General features: G+C 50.0%; 1 protein-coding gene across 1 annotated transcript; it reads left to right on the top strand.

Annotated features, from left to right (window-relative positions):
• Window positions 1-14,934: 14,934 nt before the first annotated feature.
• TRIM72 (tripartite motif containing 72) lies at window positions 14,935-22,611 on the top strand. Its single transcript, XM_030562449.1, has 7 exons — window positions 14,935-15,050; window positions 16,828-17,221; window positions 17,374-17,469; window positions 18,077-18,307; window positions 18,759-18,781; window positions 20,230-20,348; window positions 21,150-22,611. The coding sequence occupies exons 2-7, from the start codon at window positions 16,847-16,849 to the stop codon at window positions 21,719-21,721; spliced, it is 1,416 nt and encodes a 471-aa protein (XP_030418309.1). The 5' UTR covers window positions 14,935-15,050; window positions 16,828-16,846; the 3' UTR covers window positions 21,722-22,611.

The raw sequence follows: 22,611 nt of genomic DNA, 5'->3' as shown, positions 1-22,611 counted from the left end.
ACGGGGATTCTCTGAAGCAGCTGGCGCTGGCCCCGTCGCTGGCTTATGGATCACTGGTGCAATCTACACTGGCAATTCCCATGTTTCTACATTAGCTCTGGACAGAAATGTGGCTGAAAAACCATTTAATTCTAACCTGGGGTCCATGGAGTCCCACAAGGGATGAACGTGACCACTGCTCTCCCACTTGCCCCACAGACCTGCTGTATATTGCAGTCCCCTAGGGCCTGCAGGTGCCTCTGGACTCACTCTAACCTGGAGAATCTCTGAGCAGAGATCCCTGCAAATCAGGCTCTGCTGCAGCTGCCATCTCTCTCCAGAGAGAGACTGGCAGGGCCCTGCCAGGGAACAATTAACTAGCCAAGGAACAGGTAAAGATGATGAGCCCCCAAAGCAAGAGGGAATCTTCTCACCAGCTCTAGTTATACATGAGTGTCTGAAGCTTTGTGACCAGCTCGTTCTGATTGATTCCTTTGAGGACGCCCATGGCCACCTGAAGAGCCCCCGCCGTGGTGTAGTAATTTATGATCAGGTCACACACAGCGAGGCGGTTTGCCTCCTCCAGCTTCCCCTTGGGGATTCTGTTACAGCCCTGGGGCACCTCCGGAAGGTTGTTTAGTTTTGCCTTGAATCACTCAAAATCCTCTTTCCCCAGCTCATCCAGAACCTCATGCAGGGCATCTTTCAAGGTCTTAGGCATCTTGTCTTGGCTGTTTGCTGAAAGTGGAACTGAGTTCTTCACCAAGTCTCCCTTTTTATCTCGTTCTCATCCCTCCCCCTTGTCCTCTTTCCTGTAACTTCACTCATCTGCGTCCTTGCCCTCCCCACTCCGGAGTTTCCCCTCTGGTTCCCCCTCCTCCCCCTGCCCCAGGTCCTCCCTGCCTCTCCCTATGATCTCAGACTCCTGGGACACAGAGTTGAGTAGAGGAATGAGAGCTGGTGGCCACAAAAGTAAAGCAGTTTCCTAAAATCAGGCAACTGATTGGGACAGGTCAGGTATGTGGATGCATCAATGTACTTTAATCACAGAGATGGAGGATAGATTCAGCTTTAGCAAACTTTCAAATTATTGTAGGAAACCCTCTCTTCTCCTTTCATTCTTCTCTCTCTCCCTTACAAACCTCTGACACATACATTCACATGTACCCCTCTTCCCCCAAAAAATATCCAGCATGTACACACGTACGCACACACACCCCCATCCAACTTCCTCACTGTTTCATTGATTTATTTCAGTTTAGATGAGCACTAATAAAAGAGAGGCCCATGCAGCATCCTTGGCACCTCTGCCAGTTTTTAAAAAAATACACTAATATACCCAGTTCCCTGAGGTCAACTCTAATACAGAGTGACAATATAAATGACTGAAATTAATCAACCACATACACAATCCCCACAGTCCCACATCCAACAAAGGAATATGTGCTTGCCTTCATTGGCACTTAATCAGTAACCAGAGTCATCAAGCAGGAAGGGAAAACAAAGGCAGTTCATGCAGGTGAAAAAAACAGCAGGGAACATCCTTCCAAATAAATTCTTTGTCTCCTGGGTCTCAGCTGGCAATGTTTTTCAAAACACAGACCAGAACTATAAAAAGGAAAAACAAACCTCCAAGACACGTACACACACACACACACCTGCCGATCCCATTTTCTGCATCTGAGAAGACAAAAGGAAACAGCTGTTGGACTTTGGGGGTAGGAGTCCTACCCTGAAGAATTTGGTCAATAACCTTGCTAGCAGTTTATGGTGAGAAATTTTGCTTGAATCCAATACAGTTTGTTGTTAGGCACTAGTAAGCATTTTATCTTTATTTTTCTTGCAACCATTTCTGAATTCTATGCTTCATTACTTGCACTCACTTAAAATCCATCTCTTTGTAGTTAATAAACTTGTTTTATTGTTTAGCTAATCCAGTGCGTTTAAGTTAAATGTCTTGCTAACTCTATTTAAAATAATAAGTTGGTTTGTTATTCTCCTAAAGGAATAATAGACTTAAAATATTTGTAGTGTCCAGGAGAGGGTGGGGCAGTAGGGGACATTCGTTTCTGGGAGGAAATCCAGGACTGGGGGTATGTTGGGGTCACCCTGCATCTAGCCCAGTTATTCTGTCTTCCAACATTGGCCAATGCCAGGTGCCCCAGGTGCCGCTGCACATTGAGTGGATATTTTCAGAGACTGACTCCAAGTATAGTTGGGATTATGCTTTCCAATATGCATTACTTTGCATTTATCAACACTGAATTTCTTCTGCCATTTTGTTGCCCAGTCACCTAGTTTTGAGAGATGCTTTTATAGCTCTTGGCAGTCTGTTTTGGACTTAAGTATCTTGAGTAATTTTATATCATCTGCAAATTTTGCCACCTCACTGTTTACCCCTTTTTCCAGATCATTTATGAATATGTTGAATAAGACTGGTCCCAGTACAGACCCCTGAGGGACACCACTATTTACCTCTCTCCATTCTGAAAATTGACCATTTATACCTACAATTTGTTTCCTATCTTTTAACCAATTACCTATCTATGAAAGGACCTTCCCTCTTATCCCAAGGCAGCTTACTTTGCTTAAGAGCCTTTGGTGAGGGACCTTGTCAAAGGCTTTCTGAAAATCTGAGTAAACTATATCCACTGGATCCCCTTTGTTCCCATGCTTTTTGACCCCCTCAAAGAATTCTAGTAGATTGATGAGGCATGATTTCCCTTTACAAATCCATGTTGACTCTTCACCAACAAATTATGTTCATCTATGTGTCTGACAATTTTGTTCTTTACTATACTTGCAACCAGTTTGCCCAATACTGATGTCAGGTTTATCGACCTGTAATTTCTGGGATCACCTCTGGAGCCCCTTTTAAAAATTGGTGTCACATTAGCTATCCTCCAGTCATTTGGTATAGAAGTTAACTTAAATGGTAGGTTACAGACTACAGTCAGTAGTTCCGCAATTTCACATTTGAGATCCTTCAGAACTCTTGGGTAAATGCCATCTGGTCCTGGTGACTTTTTACTGTTTAGTTTAACAGTTTGTTGGAAAACCTCCTCCAATGACATTTCAATCCGGGACAGTTGCTCAGATTTGTCACCTAAAAGGAATGGCTTAGATTTGGGAATCTCCCTCACAACCTCAGCCGTGACGACTGATGCAAAGAATTCATTTAGCTTGAAATGGTCGTAATGTCCTTGAGTGTTCATTTAACATTTCAATCGTCCATTGGCCTCAGTGGTTGTTTAGCTGGCTTCCTGCTTCTGATGTACTTTAAAAAAAATTGCTATTACTTTTTGAATGCTGGAAGGCTGTTTGTGAGTGGCCCAGGTGGCAGCTACTTCAGCAAGATACTGGAAGGCACCCAAGGTTGCTGGGCAAGATGACATAGCCCAACCCCCCCCTCCCCGCCCGCTCCCACTAGTCTGGATTGTATCTTGCCATGTCACACCCATCACCTCCCTGACCACTGAAATCACACAACATTCTGGCCAGGCTCTTGCACATTCAATGAACAACAGCTACAGAAATCTCTCTCTAGTCTCTGGGACTCGCCGGAAGTCTGTGAACCTGTCTGATCAGGCAAAGAACTAGTCCCAATGATTCAGGCATTTGTAGTCTCCAGGCTGGACAGCTGAGCCATCTAACATTAAAGAGCGGTCACACTAGTGATTGTTTTATTTTCTGCTTGTTTATTGCTGTGTTATTGCTTTGGCAGTCGCTGTGTGCTGGTTCAGCAATGACATTTCCCGTGTGAGACTCGTTTAGCTTTTATCCTGATCTGATAACTAGGTTCCTTGAACTCAGAAATTTAGCTATTTCAGTGAAACTATCTCTGATTAGCTCAATGGGGTCAGGCATAAAGGCCTTCCTTGGCTCTAAGAATCTGCCACAGAGAACTCATCTAATCAAAGACTAGCTACAGATCCATCCCAAGGGCCCCCTAACACCCTGTGGGAGTCCAGACCACCCTGGAGATGTGGGAGAAGTTGCCCATCACAGCTCTCGCTCTCTCTCCTCATCTGAGCTAGAGAAATCTGCCAGGCTAACACACTATGAAACCCGCTTACAGCATGTGTAACACACTGCGTGTCCATGTACAGAAGTTCCCCCAATGGTTCACAGGCATTAAACCCATTCCTTAGTTTAGACTTGTTTTGACAAGCCAGTCACTGTGCAGTCCTGCAATGTGGTGCAGTGCCAGTGCGGAGAGAGGGTCTAGTGTAATAACCCTAATATTGCAAACAGCACCCCCCACGACCATCGCAGCGTACCCTGGGCATTGCTTAGGTAGCCTGTCTGGCTTATTCTCTTCACTCCACTGCATATGCCACTGAGCTCATCTGTTGCTAGTTTCACAGCAAATGACCTTCTCGCACTGGGGTGATGGTCTTCATCTTATTGTATTGGCAGCATGTCCGAGAGGAACTTTCTGAATCAGACAGTGTGGCGATTTTAGTGCTGGGTCTATATTGGATTAATTCTGATTGACATTAGGAAGTTGGATCATGAAACTGCTGTATCACGGACAACCTCTGTATGTGCATCCACCAAGAGCTGGCAAGGTTGTGTCATATCTTCCCCAGATCAGGGACAATGGGTAATACTTAACAGTAGCAATGGTGATTTGAATGGACCACAGCTAAGAACATGAAAGGGCCCATCCTGAGTCAGACCATGTTCATCTTGCCCAGTATCCTGTCCTCTGACAGTGGCCCATAAAAAGCTTCAGGGGAGTGTACTGAACAGACAATTATAGCGTGAGCCACCCCGTCTTCTGCTCCTGGATTCTGGAGGTCAGGGTTGCATCCCTGACCATCTTGGCTAATAGACATTGATGGACCAATATGATGGGATGTCCTTCCCACATTTGCCCAGAAGGGGTTAAGGCAGGTCAGAAGGGGCAATTAACATATTAGATGGCAAGTGAATGGACCTATCCTCCATGAACTTATCCTGTTCTTTTGTGAACCTCTTTTTGCCATCACAATGTCCCCTGGAAATGCATTCCACGGGTTAGTAGTGCGTTATTTCCTCTTGTTCTACTAAACCTGCTGCATATTAATTTCATTGAGTGACCCCTGTTTTTTGTATTGAGTGAAAGGGTAAATAGCACTTATCTATTTACTTTTTCCACACCATTCATGCTTTTATTGACCTCTATCATCCGCCCCCACGCCCCCGTTGTCTCTTTTCTAAGCAGAACAATCCTAATCTTTTCAGTCTCTCCTTGTCTGGAAGCTTTTCCATACCTTTGATCATCATTGTTGCCCTTCTCTGAACCTTTTCTAGTTCCATTATATCCTTTTTGAGATAGGGAACCAGAACTGCACACAGTATTCATGGTGTGGGCACACCCACGGATTTATATAGTGGCATTGTGATATATTTTGTCTTATTTTCTGTCCCTTTCCTAATAATTCCTAACATACTGTTAGCCTTTTTGACCACTCCTGCATATTGAGTAGAAGGTTTCAGAGAACTATCCACAGTGACCCCAAGATCTCGCTCTTGGATGATAACAGCGAATTTAGAACCCACCCTTGTATATGTGTAGTTGGGATTATTTTTTCTATTATGCATTACTTTGTACGTATCATTAAATTTCATCTGTGTGACTGGATGGACTAGGCCCAGAGGCCACATCTGGTCTCTGGCAGTGCCCAGCACTGAAGGAAGGAGGGACAAGGACAGGATTTAGGCTCCTAGTCACTTAGGTGCTTCTGAACATTTCACCCAGTGTCTCCAGTGCGTGGGTGGAGGAAAGACATAGCAGGGACCCCACCAGACAATGTAGGGTGGGACTGTCACACTTTTTCACATACTGTTTGCATACAGTGAACCAACTAAAAACAGAGAAAACCACAGATTGGGAGTCAGGACTCCTGGGTTCTATACCCAGCTCTGCCCTCAGGCCCTGGGTACATTTCTGTACCTCCGTTTGCCATCTTCGAATAGGGAAAAAATCTTTCCTATATCACTGGGGGGCTCATGTCATTGTGTGCGAGATGATCGGAAAACATGGGGATAAGCCCCCAAAGTAATTACTACGCATGTGGCAGGTTCCTGCTCTGGGTTTAGTGCTACTGTGGCAGGGAGCAGGGCCGTGCTGGGAATAGACAATTTTTGCTTCCTCAGTGACTCCTGCTGCTCTAATCTCAGCCCTGTGAGGCAGGGAAAAGCTCCCACGCCCACTGCAGCGGGTCCCATGGGCTCCTTGATGTTTCACCTCGGTAGCTTGCTGAAAAAAGAGCCAAGTCCACCACTTAGTCTCTGGTTTTGTCATGTTTTCCTGACCTTTATCCTCAATGGGCCCTAATGGGGTGGCTCCACCTCTGCTGGGGAGCAGAGTGTTGGGGATAATCCTGCCCCGGGTGGGAACAGGTGATATGGGCCCTGCTGAGGTAGTCTTGCCCTGCCCATCTCCATTCAGAATGGTGCTGCAGAGGTCATTCTCCAAGCCTGTCTTTGACCATGTCACCCCTCACTTTGCATCTCTCCATGCACTCCCCATTCTGTATCAAACAAACTGCTTGTCTTTACTTTCAAGGCCCTTCCCGGCCTGTCCCCACCTGACCTATCATTTCTCATTCACTCTCCCAATGTTGAGTTCTTCTGCCAATGATGCCAGCCTCCATCTCCCATTTCTTGAATCCTCAAACAAGCCCCCTTCATGCTTTCTCCCCTGCTGCCTCTCACTCCTGAGATGCTTCCTGTAACCATCTGCAAAGCCACTTCAGTTTCTTCTTCAAATCCTGCCTTAAAACTCTCCATAAAACCTAGAAATCCATGAGGCTGCTGGTGTGCTGACACCACTGCCCATCATACTGACCGGATGGCCTCATTGTTTCCTTGAGCTCCCACCTCTGTCTGTCTGTCTCCAACTGGTGTCTCTTCTCTTGCATTTACACTGGGGGTCCTGGCTCATGACTGGATCTCCTAGGTGCTATGTAATGAACCTAATAAATAATGTACAGCACCTGGCACAACTGGGTCCTCCTCTATGACTGGGAGTTATTATTGCCAGGTTTGGGATTCCTAAAACAGCCAGGACTGACAATGGACCACAGTTTGTTAGTAAGGACGCTGCAGTGTACTCTACCTTTTTATTTACTGGTTTCCAAAGTTTTGTTTGTCTTACTGTAACCCTGTATTTCCTGGTTTTCAGAGGCTCAAGCATAGGTGTGCTTGATGATCTGGAAGGACACAAGTCAGGACAGGCCAACCTTAACTCTGCAGTAACAAAGTTTTGGGGCAGTGACTATATACCCTTATGTGTACATACAGGCACATCAGGGTAGATTTAAAAACTCAGTCATATGAAGGTGCCATGTAGAAATAGCTTAATCAGTTTGTCAAGGTTCCTTCCCCACTCTGAACTTTAGAGGACAGACGTAGGGACCTGGATGAGAACCTCTAAGCTTAATTACCATCTTAGATCTGGTTTTACTGCCACCACCCAAACCCTTTAAGAGTTATTTGGGAAACTCTGTCTACCTCCCCGCCAGACTATCTCCCTCCCAGTAGCCTTGAGAGACTTGTCCACCAGGTTCCTCGTAGACACAGATCCAAACCCCTGGATATTAAAACAAGGAGAAATTAACCATTCCCCCTCCTTTCCCCCCACCAATTCCTGGTGAGTGCAGATCCAACCCCCTTGGATCTTAAAACAAGGAAAAATCAATCAGGTTCTTAAAAAGAAAGCTTTTAATTAAAGAAAGAAAGGTAAAAATCATCTCTGTAAAATCAGGATGGAAAATAACTTTACAGGGTATTCAGATTCATAGAGCTCAGAGGAACCACCTCTAGCCTTAGGTTCAAAGTTACAGCAAACAGAGGTAAAATCCTCTTAGCAAAAAGGAACATTTACAAGTTGAGAAAACAAAGATAAAACTAATAGGCCTTGCCTGGCTGTTACTTACAAGTTTGAAATATGAGAGACTGGTTCAGAAAGATTTAGAGAGCATGGATTGATGTCTGATCCCTCTTAGTCCCAAGAGCGAACAACCCCCAAAACAAAGAGCACAAACAAAAGCCTTCCCGCCACCAAGATTTGAAAGTATCTTGTCCCCTTATTGGTCCTTTGGGTCAGGTGTCAGCCAGGTTACCGGAGTTTCTTAACCCTTTACAGGTAACAGGATTTTGGTGTCTCTGAATAGGAGGCATTTTATAGTATTGCACACAGGAGGGTTGTTCCCTTCCCTTTATAGTTATGACACGGTTATTAACAGATGTTCTAAGCGTGTTAGACATGAGCACTGTGTGTTATAGATGACAATAAGGCCATCAATGGACTGTATTGTAGATGGTTATAAGCTCCTTATTGAGCTATTGGACTCTTTAATAATCTGTAACAATTGGTTAGCGAAAACCTCTGCTGATTACTCGTTAGTCCACGGTAAGGTATTGATCAATGAATATTTGTATAACCAGAGCTCTTTGCAGATTAAGAGGTTTTCAACAGACTTGAATGTTCCAATGTTGGGAGCTACTTGCTGAGAGATGCTCTTGGGTGGATGGAAGAGGAAAGAGGTAGAGGCGCTTTATGGGTCTGCACAATATCCATTGCATGAGCATTACAGTGGAGCATTCATCATAACCTCGCCGTTCTTCAGCCAAAGAACACATGAAACGAGAGGGAAAGCTGAGCAGAGGCACTTGGGGCCAGGAACAACCCAGACAGAATGTGTTTGTTCATCTCTTATCGGCATAGATAAGCTTTCATGGGGAACTATATAGAGCGTGCAAGTGTGAGAAAATGACACGCTATCTTCATAAAATGAGCTGTTGTACAAACAAAAACTCAACAAAGCCCATGGGAGAGGGAAGGAAACAAAGGGAGAAGGGGAAACCAGACAAGGTGAGGCCTGGCAACATTTGGCTAAAACACAGCTCCTTGGGGAAGGTTTTCCTGAGAGCAGAGCTCTTTGGTGTTTGTTTAAGAGCTGATATTTCAAAGTGCTCTAAGCACACATACTCAGACTGTCTTGAAAACTGATATGCTTCTCAGGCTAGTGGAGTAGGTGGCGCATGTCTGGCCTCATTGGCTCAATGGTCACCTCATATGCAGCTCCCCCAGTGAGGAGATGATGCTCTAAAATCCACATGTGTGGGGAGATTGTCTTGAAAATCGGTATTCTGCAATGAGAGCTAAGATAGACATTATCAGAGGGGTAGCCGTGTTAGTCTGGATCTGTAAAAGCAGCAAAGAATCCTGTGGCACCTTATAGACTAACAGACGTTTTGGAGCATGAGCTTTCGTGGGTGAATACCCACTTCCTCAGATGCATGTCAGATAGACATTGTGGAGCAAATTTGGAGGCGTTTAAGGGCTTTCAAACTTCCAGACTCCCCCACCCAGTCGCCACTGTGCTGATCATAATTTTCAAAGTCCCATAAAATCTATGTGCATAAAGAGATGATCTTGAACATTGCTATGCCATAATAGGGGCAGGATAGAGTTACTGATACAAGGTTAGGGCCAAATATTAGAGGGGTAGCCATGTTAGTCCGGATCTGTAAAAGCAGCAAAGAGTCCTGTGGCACCTTATAGACTAACAGACTTATTGGAGCATGAGCTTTCGTGGGTTTAATGCCTGTGAACCATTGGGGCACTTTTGTACATGGACACACAGTGTGTTATACGTGTTGTAGGGGGACAACATAGCAGTTTAGCCTGGCAGATTTCTCTAGCTTAGATGAGGGGAGAGCGAGAGCTGTGATGGGCAACTTCTCCCACGTCTCCAGGGTGGTCTGGAGTCCCACAGAGTGTTAGGGGGCCCAGGAGATGGATCTGTACCTAGCCTTTGATTAGATGAGTTCTCCATGCCAGATTCTTAGTGCCAAAGGAGGTCTTTATGCCTGACCCCATTGGGCTAATCAGAGGAAGTTTCACTGAAATAGCTAAATTGCTGGGTTCAAGGAACCTGGTTATCAAATCAGGATAAAAGGTAAATGGGTCTCACACGGGAAATGTAGCTGCTCAACCAGCACCCAACAATCAACAAAGGAATAATAACATGCATCTGACGAAGTGAGTATTCACCCACGAAAGCTCATGCTCCAAAACGTCTGTTAGTCTATAAGGTGCCACGGGATTCTTTGTCTCTTTAATCTGTATTTCACTCACCTTCTTTGTGCTGGTAATTCTTGGCTTTCTCTTTCATGTTTAGTGCCCCTGGGCAAGTTTGATATGAGTCAGATCCTTCTGCAAGGAACCTCTGTCTTTTTCAAGGAATCTCTGTCTTTTTCATGCCTGGCTTCATGGGCAAGATTGAGTCTCTTTTCATGCTGTGTGGCTCAACTATCCAATCATTTTGGCCAGGCTTGTGTCTGGTCAGATGGGCGCACAGACTTTTGGTGAGTCCCAGAGGCCAGAGAGAAATATCGGTGGCTGGTGCTCCCTGAATGCACAAGAGCCTGGCTAGGCTGAGTGATTTCAGTGAATAGTGAGGTGATGGGTGTGATACAATGAGGTACAATCCAGACCAGTGGGGCGAGGGGGCAGTGTCACCCTGCCCAACAACCTTGGGTGCCTTACAATGCCTCACTAAAGTAGCTCCCACCTAGGCCACTCACAGTCTTCCAGCATGCAAGCCACGCCCCGAGTGTCTGTGTGTAACTGCAGCCTGCCAGCTACATTCAGATTCTCACCAGCCTGAGTTGTACAGCAGGGTAACCCCCCAACACACCCCAGTCCCAGATTTCCCCCCAGAAATGTACATCCTTGTATGGCCCGGCCCTCTCCTGGACAGTACAAATATTTTAAGTCCATTATTCCTTTAAGGGAATACCCACAAGGCAGGTATTGAGATGTGCTGCATTCAGTGCAATAAACTGGATAGCCCCCCTCTGCTGCTGGACTTCTGCCTGCATTCTTTTCACTCCTGCATTTTTTTTGTGTTTGTTTTGTGGGTTTTTTTGGGGGGTGGCAGAGTTTATGGGCCTAAGTTTAGAGAATTTTAATCAGATGCCTTTGGCTCTCTAAACTCCCTTGCAAAGCTCTGTATTACCTAGCTCCTTGGGTTGCTTAAGAGCTGTTTTTTTAAACCCCTGTCCTCTCTGAGTAGCCCTGTCCCCTGGTTAAGGGTTAATGAGTGCTTGTAATGGTCTCAGACTCAGAGAGAGGCCTTGCTGTTTTTTCACAGCTGATAGCAATCATCCACTCTCCGGGCAGAAAGAACAGCAAGCAGCCACTCGTCCAGACAGCCTCCTGGCTTGGGCGGACAGCAATCAACAGTCTGGACTCTGACCCTCTGGGTGGGGCAAAGCAACAAGCAGTCTTTAGCTCAAAGACTTTGGTGGGGGGAGCAGTTTAGCCACCTCTGCTATAAATTTCAGTCAAGCATCAAGCACAGAACAAACTCATTTCCATTTATCGGCTCCTCCACCTGGAAAACTTTGCAAACCCTCCGTTTGCTAGCCAATGCTATACAGGAAACCTAGGCTTGTGCACTGCCCAGCATCCAGTTGGTTCAGGATTCTCTTTTGTACAGTGTTACTGTATGGCTCTTCACCAGCTGCCTCACCTCAGAGGTAGCTGCATTTCAGTGCTGTGTGGCTGCTTTGCCCCACCAATCTAGGGCAGGAGGAAGTGGGAGGTTAATACCAGCACAGATGGGCCTAATGGGCTGATCTGTGGGAGAAGAAGGATGGGGAAGGATAGTGGGCTAGATGAGCCCACTGGTTGATGCTGATTTTCTCAGTCTACACTGTCCCATAGTCCAAGGCTCCATAGTCAGTCTGTGGTGGCCTCACACCAAGCTGGCGATGGTATTGGGGTAGCACAGTGCATCTGGAAAGAAGCAGTTGGGCATCTTGAGCCATATGGTTCCCACAGTGGGACCTTCTCAAGGCTGGGCAGGGAGGGAGCAGGATACTGGGATAGACTGGTCCATTGGTCTGGTTGGGCCCACAATTTGATACTTTCTCTGGGCCCTGCCACAGTTCCAGAGAGCTGTATGTCACCTGGTGGAGGAGGAGAACCAGGAGGTGGTCGGTAATATAAACAATAAATAATACTACCGGTAGTGGAAGAGGAGGAAGCGATGGAGAATCTTTTGTGGATTCAAACATCCTCTATTAGCTCAAACATGCCTCACCCCTTTACCCAGCCCTGCTTGCTCAGGATGTATCATTCCTCATACGGCCTTTGTTTTCCCTGTGGAACTGCCATGTCTGAATAGACATGCAGAAGAAGCTCCTTGGCCAGTCACAGAAACCCACACCAAGGATGTCGAGGAGGAGCTGGAGCTCAGTCTGGTGGAGCAAAATGACAGGAAGCCGATCTGGGAGGCTGTCGTCAGACCAGGTAAGAGTTTCTGTGCCGCTGAGGTGAAAACGATCCATTAAACCTTGCAAAAGGGTGGTTCTGGTATCCTGCATGATTGATCCAGATGGTGCTCAACCCATAGGGAGGCTGCATCCCTTTGGGAGTTGTCGTGATGATGATGATGATGATGATGATGATGATGATGTCAGAGCTGACTTAGCCTGGTGAAGGGAGATGTTTGTGCAGGCAGCCCCGAGCCAGCACCTGTCATGAAGCGGGAACCATGTGAGGGGGCTGCCAATTAGCTGGGAGAGGAGAGGAGCAAGATTGGAAATATCCTCCAAGACCATGGAACTCAAGTTTATTGCCCTAAAGCTGTGGCCAGCCACAACATCTCTGCTGGCCTTCTGCCTGGAAATGCACAATGCCCACAGAGATAGCGCTCACGTCCTCCTGCTACAAAAACCCAGGCCCTGAACCCCTGGAGTAAAGCCCTCCCTCAGTAGCTGTAAAGTGTATAGCTGCCTATGATACACATTTGAGCAGCTCTGATTCCTAGCAGCAGTGAGCATGAGAGCACAGACACACATTACCCAGTGTGTTATAAATAGGCTCGGCAGAATTCAATTTGTATTTTTATTTTTTATAATTTCGACAGATGTTGGGTTTCTTTTAAACTTTTTAAAGATTTTTATTGACTTAAATTTTCAGTTGCATTAAATTATGGGGGAAGGCTCAGACAGTTATTTAGTGATGAAAGACATTGAGATTCAAAAAGTGAAAACTTTTTAAATGGTTAAAACACAAATTGTCAATGTCACATGTCAAAAGATACAAAGTAAATATCCTGACATCCCTGCCTTTACTGTTCATTCGCTAGTCCATTTGCGACAAGGCCCATTCAAAAGTCTGAATCATTGGATTTGGACTTTAATAAGCTCCAAGCAGCAGTTTGCTTACTTTCCCTCTCTGTAGATTTCTATGATCATCAAAGGAAACATGGTTTTGTCGGTTTGTGTGTGTGCGATGAAATCTACTTATACTGAATGAAAATCTATTCCTTCCAAGTCTAATGATAAGAACAGGCACCATTAATAACCAAAGACCACCTCAGTGTGGGGTGAATTCTTCCAATTCAGCAGCTTTGACACTTCCTTTTCTCTTAAAACTGGGGGCTCTGTCTGACACGCCAGTTTTTAAATCCAATTCTTCTGTCACCCAGGCCAGTTTCTCCTCTCAAAAGCAAAGAAATCAGATGGAGAAATCCCTATTAATGTCTTATCTGGTCCACATATTGTACAGCACTGCTGCCATACCTCACCCCAGAGGTAGCTGCATTTTGACACTGGATGAGAAATCTCTCAATGTCCAGACTGCAAAGTGCTGTGGTGAAACTCATTAGGGAAGATTTTTAATTAGCAAACAGGTTCACAAACCCCAGTTCATTCTCTCTCTTCTCCTCAGACATGCATTTTGTTCACAGGCATGGAGAACAGCTGAGCCAGTGGGTGACTGCAGTGGGCAGCATTCTGAATAAATTGTAGGGCACCACTCTAGGTGACTAGCAATATTCAAATGTTAAATCTGGAAGTACAAATCCAGAGAAGATGCGGAAGCTGTGTGAACTCGTCCTGAGCTGGAACAGGGACTGCAGGGTGGCTCTGCCAGGCTCTGGAGGACAGCTACAAACACCATGTGAAAGGGTTTTGGGGGAGATAGATACAGGCTCTCAGAGGAGCTGCATCCAGGCTCATTACAGGGAGCTCAGGACTCCAGTTCTGATCCTTCCCTCCTCACTAGGCTGCAGTAGGGCTCAGACAACCCCACCAATTCCTCACCAAGGCTCTGCCCCAACACCTCACCTAGCCATGGAGCTCCTGCTTCCCCGATGGCCTCAAATGCACTGGCCTTTGAGGGAAGAGGCAGAACAGGGGGCTGGGCCTGGGGGAGAGGCAAGGCAGGGGGCAGTGACTCAGGGGAACAGGTGGGGCAGGGGCGGTTCTAGCACTCCTGCTATAGTGCCTGGTTTTCAGAAATTTGAAAGTAGACAACCCTACACCCAAGTACAGACAGCTCCATTCACCTGCACCGCTCCCGCATTGATCTCAGTGTGTCCACCAAAGCTCACACACCTGGCACGGTCAGCAGCTGCCATGACTCTCTGCAATATCTTGGCTGGGGAATCTGATCGTGGCAGCTGGCTGGGCCGAGCTGGGCTGCTAGATCCTCCCTCCCCAAATCAAAGTTGATCCATGCCCCCAGAACGAGAAGGCATGAGGGTCCCCAGGTGTCTGGAACATCAGTGCTGGGTGCTCCCCCATAGGGGGTCCCATAGTCCCTGTTCCCCGGAGGAAGGGAATGAAATGGAGAATGGGACCTATGCATCCTGGATGACAGTTTAGCACACCCAGACCCTGGGGTCCAGGGGAGGTCCGGGATGCAGAATGGGACCCAGGCATCCGGGCGGGCAGTGCAGGGCGCTCTCCCTTAGCAGACAAACTGTGCTGGGGAATGAGAGCCATGTCTTCCCATGCCAACAGCTGCCTGAGCCAGTCGCCTATCACCCTTCCCTCCCACATGCTGCTCTGCAGACAAAAAACTGGCTGGTGTCCTGTGCTTCCCAGAACAGCAGCGCATTATTGATCTATATATAGAGGCGGGGAGGGGCTGTGGGTCAGTCGCGCTGCGTCTGAGCCCATCCCAGCAGTCAGCTGCTCCTCGGTGCCCATCCGATCTTTGCACCGCATCGCCCTCCAGCCGGACCCTGCTCCCCAAGCCGTCTCCTCCGATCTCAGTAAGACGCTGCTTTCTTTCTCTCCCACCTGGAGCGGTGGCTGTGGGTATATTTTATTGCCCCTTGGCCTGTATGCAGCCTATCGTGACTGGGGTGCTGGGATGCCAGGGTCCAGGCTTAGAGGGTGGTTGGGAAAACTTGAAGGGAGGCATCGTCTTTCTGAACGGCGAAGAAGGGGGCAGGCTGCACGGGCAAGGTCAAAGGATCTGACGGGGATGTGGGCTCAGCCACTGCCCTCTAGGATGGCACCAGGGGTTAGCTGGCACAAGCTGCAGTTACTTAGCTCTGGGCAGGGGTCAGAAATATTCAGAGTGAGGCCTCTGTGTCAGTCTGTCTGTGTCCGTCTGTTGTGAATCTGTCTCCATGTCTCATGTCTTTTTTTCTCCTCTCTCCTGCGTGTCATTTTAACCCCCTAATGCTGACATTGAGCCAGGATGGTAGCAAGCTTGTATGCGGGAATAGCATGTGGGGGCAGAGAAGGGAGCTGGTTGGGGAGGGGCTGGTTTGGGTTAGGTAGTCTCTCTGGGCAGAGGCTAAAAATGTTCCTCGGTGTCTGTCTCTCTGTTCGTACCTCTTCTCTTCTGTTTGTGCGTCTGTCTCACTCCCTCCATCCCTCTCCCTCCCCCCCCCCGCCCAACTCTGTGTCTGACGCATGGAGAAGCCATCCAGCCCCCTTTGCTGCATGTCAGGCCCCTCTGGAATGGGTCTCACTCATCTCTACCTAGTGGGGATCAGTCTATTCCCTCCCTTCTGCTTTCACCCCTTCCCAGCGCCCCTCTAGCCCCTTTTTCCCAGCTGCAATGTGGGCAAGTGGGGCAGGACATGGGGAAAGCCAGGCTGGCCTAACCTCATCCCACTCGGGAAATGGCCTTTATTGGTCCTCAGACGTGGTCCTGACATTGGCATGCAGCATGGTCTGGGGAGGGTTCAGCCCTGTAGACAGCTCCCCATCACAGCAATAGCACAGCATGAGATTCATAGATTCCAGATGGGGCCATTATGATCATCGAGTCTGAAGCCTGGATTACACGGGCCAGAGAACTGCCCATCTGTAACCCCCACATACACACCTACTACAGATTAAGCCAACTACTTCTTGTCCTACCTGCACTCCATCACAACAGTACGACTGCAACACAATGCACCAAAACACCATGCAACGCAATGCCAATCGATGCATGTGGAATTCACTGCGATAAATACTTTGTGTTTAACGAGACTACAGGGCAGCGCCCCGCCACACACAGCACACTGCAGCAGAGGGAACAGAAAGCAATACATATTCGCTGCCAAACAGCATGCAACTGCAAAGCCATAAATCCCGTGCAATTCACTGCAATGCTTGGGTGCCGTGGAATACACTGTAGCGAAATAGTGTCCAGACAAAAAAGCAGGGCTGTGCATTTGCAACACAGACACAACTCCCAGGGAGAGGCCGTGATCCACAGATGGAGAATCCGCCGGCCGCAGAGCTCAGCTCCCATTGCCATGTCCGTTCCAAGCCAGCTATTTATAGGTATTTGTCACCTTCCAGCCATGGGCCTGGCAGATACCATGCAGGTTTAACATTCCTTCAGTAGGTCAGGCTGCATAGGCCAGACACATAAGGAGGCAGCACGGGGGAAGGGAAATGACTAATTTATCCCAAGGGGGGGTGGGGAGGGCAGGAAATGGGACTTGGTGCCGTTCCCTCCCATGGGGCTTTGGCTCCGGGACTGGCTGGCTCAGGGGGTGGGAATGGGGGTACATGAGTCACCTTCTGTCCCCTCTCTGCCAGCCCGCCCCACCACCCAGCCATGTCAAAATCCAAGCAGCGCCTTATGCAGGGCATGCACCAGGACCTGAGCTGCCCCAGCTGTCTGAAGCTGTTCAAGGCCCCGGTGACGGCTGAGTGCGGCCACACCTTCTGCCTGGAGTGCCTGTCCCAGGCCGCGGCCTGCCCCACCTGCCAGGCCCCCACCAAGGTGGAGCAGCTGCGCATCAACCAGCAGATGGAGCACCTGGTGCAGTGCTTCCGGCAGGTGCCCCACGACCACTGCGAGGAGCACATGGACCCCCTGAGTGTCTACTGCGAGCAGGACCAGCAGGTCATCTGTGGGGTGTGCGCCTCGCTGGGCAAGCACAAGGGTCACAACATCATCACAGCCGCCGAGGCCCACCAGAAGATGAAGGTAACAGACCCATGGGCCCATCTAACCTGGTGTCCTGCCCTCTCAGTCCCCCCATGGATCAGACCCATGGGCCCATCTAGCCCGGTATCCCGCCCTCTCCCTGCCACCCTGGATCAGACCACTCGATTCCTCTTTTTCTCTTGCTCCCTCAGAAACAACTTCCCCAGCAGCAAATACAACTGCAGGAGGCACAAGTGCGTAAGGAGAAAACGATCACTCTGCTGAACAGACAGATAGCAGAGGTGGAGGTGAGATAGCAGGGGGTGTGTGTGTGTACGTACACCTGTCGAGGAGATTCGGATGTGTGCTGTGGAAGGGGATCTGTGATACATTTGAAACATTGGGTGAAGGCACTGTTAGTTCAAAGGGATCCCACTGGCCTACCTGCCAGCACCAAGAAGTTACACACTTTTCTCCTTTCAGTGAATGTCAAACAAGCTACTCCCAATAGTTAAGTCCTCACTAGAGACCCTACAATAACAAAGCAGTGTGTGCCACCCCAGTGTCCATGAGAAATTCACAGCAACAAACCATGTGTAGATCTAGCAACGTCAGGAGACCCTACAATAACAAAGTAGTGTGTGCACGACCCCCAGCACTGATGAGAGACCCTACAATAACAAGCCACGTGTTGCCCTAGCAGTGTCAGGAGATCCTACAGTAACAAAGCAGTGTGTGCATCCTCCACATTCATGAAGACAAATGTGGGGAGGAGGTTGCTGGGGGGCTCCCACCCCAGGGATTGGAGCAGATCAGGGAGGGGAAGTGCTATTGGGGGAGCTCTGACCCCAGGGGGGATCGGGGAAATGGGGGGGAGTAGCAAGGCAGTGACCATCCCTCCCTCCCTGGCGGCAGGACACAGTGGTGCGATTCAAGCAGCAGGTGTCGGAGCAGCTGGGGGTGATGCGCGCCTACCTGGCGACGCTGGAGGCCACGCTTGGCCAGGAGGCAGAGCGGGTGCAGCAGCAGGCCACGGCCGTGCTGCGGGATGAGCACAAGACCATGGGCCACTACCTAGATCAGCTCAAGCAGATGGAGGCCGTGCTGGGCGAGGTGCAGGAGGAGAGTCAGACTGAGTTCCTGAGGGTGAGGAGAGACGCCCCTGCCCCCCCCATCTGTCAGGGACTCTGTCCCATCGTCCGTCTTTCTCTCTGGGACCCCACCCCCAGTGTCTGTCTCTCTGGGATCCCACCCCACCCTCTATTTGTCTGTGACCCCGCCCCCTGTTTCTGTCTGTCTGCGACCACCTAAGGTGACCCCAAATATCTCTGTGTCTCTGTCCCCCTTACCTACGCACCAGGTCCCTGTGTCTGTTCCCCTCTCCAACACATGCCTCTGGGTCTGGGTGTGACCCCCCTCCCACCCACACATGCACTTCCCCCTCCCCCGGCTCTCCATGTCTGTCAGCCAAACTTGTCTGTCTTTTTAACGTGATGCTCTTGCCTCTGTGGTTAGAGGTGGGGTGGACGGGTGGGCTGGGAATGGGGAGATGTTGTGGGCTAGGTGCTAATTTTTACCTTCATCTTCCTCTTCACAGAAATATTGCCTGGTGGCCAGCAGGTGAGTGCTCTCATTCCTCTGCCGCTCTCCTTCAGCTCCCCCACGACCCCGCCCCCCCCAGTCCGCCCCTCAGGGCTGGGGACATTGGACCGGAAGGGCCCTTTTGGGTCACCTAGCCCAGTCGCTAACCTTGCAGCCCCTCCCTCCCCCCTTGTCAGCTCAGCCCAGTCTGAAACAGATCAAGCTCCACCCTAAATCTGCTCAGTTCCTGGCCCGCAGGACTGCTGCTGGGAGGCCAATCCAGACCCTCCCTCCTCTGATGGCCAGAAACCTTCTTCTCCTGTCCAGCCTCCCTTGCTTCCTGCCCAGTTTGTCTCCACCTCCCCTGGTGCCAGCATTGCTTACAGCTCTGCTCCCTACCCCGGTGTGTCAGTAGGGAGCGATCAGACCCTCTCAGCCAGCATTTCACCAGGCTAACCCAGCCTAGCACAGGCCCCTGACTGCCCCTCGCTGCACCTGGTCCACTCTGGCTTCATCTTGCTTGAACATGGGTGCCTGGAACTGGAAACTGCATTCTAGACACACTTGCCTACAGCCATCTCCTTAGGAGCCTCTGCCCCAGGCCTTGCTCGCTCACTGGCTTCCTCTCACACGCTTGTGCTCTGGCTGACTCTTCTCACACACCCCTCTCCCCTTGCACACACACTCCTGGCCATACTAAGGCCTTCTCGCACACTCACCCTTTTCACCATCTTCCCTTTGCACACTAGCTCATCCCTTGCCATCTGCAATGTCAGTATTCCTGGCACACTCCTTCCTGCCACACGTTCCTCTGCCTTACAGTGCCTCACATTAGGATAACCCCTCCATGTTCCTGCCAACACTGAGGCCCCATTATACCAGGCACTGTGCAGACCTTATTTCAGATGGAGGTCCAACTGTGCCAGGTGCTGCACAAGCCCCCCGACCGAGATCAAGGCCCCCTTTGTGTCAGGTGCTGCACAGACTTCCCCCACCCCTGCCAACCAAGATCGGGGGCCCTGCTTATGGCAGGTGCTGCTCAGACACTCAGTGAGCTCACATTCTAGGCAAAGAAGGGATTATTAGCCCCATTTTACATATGGGAAAACTGAGGCCCAGAGCGACTCAGTGACTTGCATGAGTGGGTTTGTAGCAGCACTAGGAAGTGAACCCAAGTGTCCTGAGATCCAGGCCAGTGTCTTAAACTGTGAGGCCAGCCTGCCTCTCCTATTGCACAGAGTGCCTTTCTTATTGTGTGCTCCACCCAGGTCTGCTCACACCCTTCCCCTTGCACATGGGCCTTGCACACTCAGATTGTGGGAAGACAACATTCCCTGCTGGATGAATGGATCCAAGAACTGAGTCACACAGTCTTGACCTCCCCATCACCCCTTATCCTCCCCCTCTGACCTCCCTTCACCCCCCCATCCCACCTGGTTCCCCTCCCTGGGCACATGGCCCCCTGATGGGCTCTTCCTTCCCCACAGGCTGCAGAAGATCCTGGGAGAGTCCCCTCCAGTTGCCCGGATGGACATCCAGCTGCCAATCATCACAGATGACTTCAAGTTCCAGGTGTGGAGGAAGATGTTCCGTGCACTGATGCCAGGTAGGGCAGCTGCAGGAGCTGGATCAGTAGGAGGTGCTCTGTCATTGCTCTCCCCACTGCCCCAGTGAAGCACTAGGGGGCACTGTGCTGCAGAAAGCAGGTTGGTGGCTCAGTAGGGGGCGCACTCCCCTCGCAGTCAGGGGTGGCCCCAGGGTCCCAGCACAGAGCATGGGGGAGCTGTGCTGCATTTCAAATGAGAGTCATAACAACGCTCTGGCCATTCGTGGCTTTTTAAATATCCCTGGCATTTTTCCAAGAGTCAGGGAGTTAACCACAATGTCCTGACAAAATCCCAGCTGTGGTGATTCCATTCTGTTCTCTATATTCTACCTTCACTTTCAGAGCAGGATTGCAGTACAACTGCTAAACAAACCCTGCACCCCAGCCCAGAGGTAGCTGCATCTCTGCACCAGGCAAGGGATCCCTCTATATATCCAAGAATATAGTCTATTCTTCTTTACCCTGCACAGCAATCACCAGTTGTGCCAGGGCTAAACAGACCCTGAGTGAAGTTATCAGCTCAACAGATCTGTAGCAGAGCCAGGAATAGAACCCAGGAGTCCTGGGTGCAGTGCAGTACTCTATTCACTAGTCCCCAGTGTTCTGGGCCCCTTCTGACCCCACCCGAGATCCTGGCCTCCCTTGAAAGGGATGGTTGGGGTGCTGCATGGGAAAGAAGAATTAGGAAAAATGGGGATGGTGGGAGGTGACAAGGGGTGGGATTTTGGGCTGACTTTCCAGGATCCCACACGAAGGTAGCCATCACTGCCCCATTCCTTTCTCCCCCTCCCCTCCCACCAGCTCTGGAGAACCTGACCTTTGACCCAGATACGGCCCACCCCAACCTGGTGGTATCGGAGGATGGCAAGCGGGTGGAGTGCGTGGAGCAGAAGCAGCCAGTGAGCTCAGACGACCCAGGCCGCTTCGACAAGTCCAACTGCGTGGTGAGCCGCCAGAGCTTCTCCAGCGGCGAGCACTACTGGGAGGTGACGGTGGGTGACAAGCCACGCTGGGCACTGGGCCTCATCTCGGCCGAGACGGGGCGAAAGGGTCGGCTCCAGGCCCTGCCCTCCAACGGCTTCTGGCTGGTGGGCTGCAAGGAAGGCAAGAACTATGAGGCCCACGTGGAGCACAAGGAGCCGCGGCTGCTGCGAGTGGAGACCAAGCCCAGCCGGATTGGGCTGTATCTCAGCTTCGAAGACGGGATGCTGGGGTTCTACGACGCCAGCGACGAGGACAACCTGGTGCAGCTCTTCGCCTTCCACACGCGCTTCACCACCACCGTCTATCCCTTCTTTGACGTCTGCTGGCACGACAAGGGCAAGAACAGCCAGCCTCTGGTCATCTATGAGCCAGAGCCGGAGGCCTCCTAATGGCTCCCTGCAGAGCCGGAGGTGCCATAGCCATGCCAAGCCTCACCTCACGGAGCCATGAGTGCCATAACCATGTTGCTAAAGGCACTATAGCCACGCCCAGCCATGCTCTATGCTGCCAGATGTGCCACAGCCATGCCCAACCTTGACCCAAGATGCCAGAGCGGAAGTTGCCACAACCATTCCCAACCATACCGCACATCACTAGAAGAGCCATGACCATGCCCAGCCAGCCCTACATCACCAGCTGTGCCACAACCTCACCTCACATCATCACGGCCATACCCAACCATGCCCACATCACCAAATGAGCCACAGGCACTCCTAACCATGTCTCCTGGGCTGGCGGTGCTGAAACCACACCCAGCCACACCCCACATCCCCAGAGAAGCCGTGTCCTGCCATGCCTCGCTATGCCTGACATCACCAGACCGGGAGGTACCTCAACCGTGGCCAACGTCACTGTAAGTTCCATAACTATGTTGTCAGATGCTCTGTAACCACAGCTAACCACATCCTACATCACCAGAAGCTCCGTACGATGCCTTGCCATGCTACCATCAACAGAAGTGCCATTATCATGGTCCCCCCATCACCAGAGATTCATGCCCCCATTACCAAAGGCATCTCAATCATGCCCAAGCATGTGTCCATTACCAGAGACTCCCTGGCCATGACCACATAGCTAGAAGTGCCATGACCATACCCCTTGCCATCACAGCTCCTCTAAACATTCGGAGCCCATGGGGCCCATCTCCAAGCTCCCTGAGATGGGGAGTGACCCGAAGTGGTTCCAAGGCTCTGGGATCTGTACAGTCACTGCTGGGATCTGAGCATGTTCGCATCCACCCAGATATGGTCTCCAATAAAACATGGTCATGTCCACTCTG

Source organism: Gopherus evgoodei, chromosome 4 (genome assembly GCF_007399415.2).
Source record: "Gopherus evgoodei ecotype Sinaloan lineage chromosome 4, rGopEvg1_v1.p, whole genome shotgun sequence".
In the NCBI taxonomy this organism is placed as follows: Eukaryota; Metazoa; Chordata; order Testudines; family Testudinidae; genus Gopherus; species Gopherus evgoodei.
This window is presented reverse-complemented; position numbering and strand designations above follow the sequence as displayed.

Coding starts and splice junctions, on each gene's coding strand:
- TRIM72 (XM_030562449.1), top strand. CDS start 16,847: ATGTCAAAATCCAAGCAGCGCCTTATGCAGGGCATGCACCAGGACCTG. Junction 17,470..18,076: donor GACAGATAGCAGAGGTGGAG/GTGAGATAGCAG, acceptor CCCTGGCGGCAG/GACACAGTGGTGCGATTCAA. Junction 20,349..21,149: donor GTTCCGTGCACTGATGCCAG/GTAGGGCAGCTG, acceptor CCCTCCCACCAG/CTCTGGAGAACCTGACCTTT.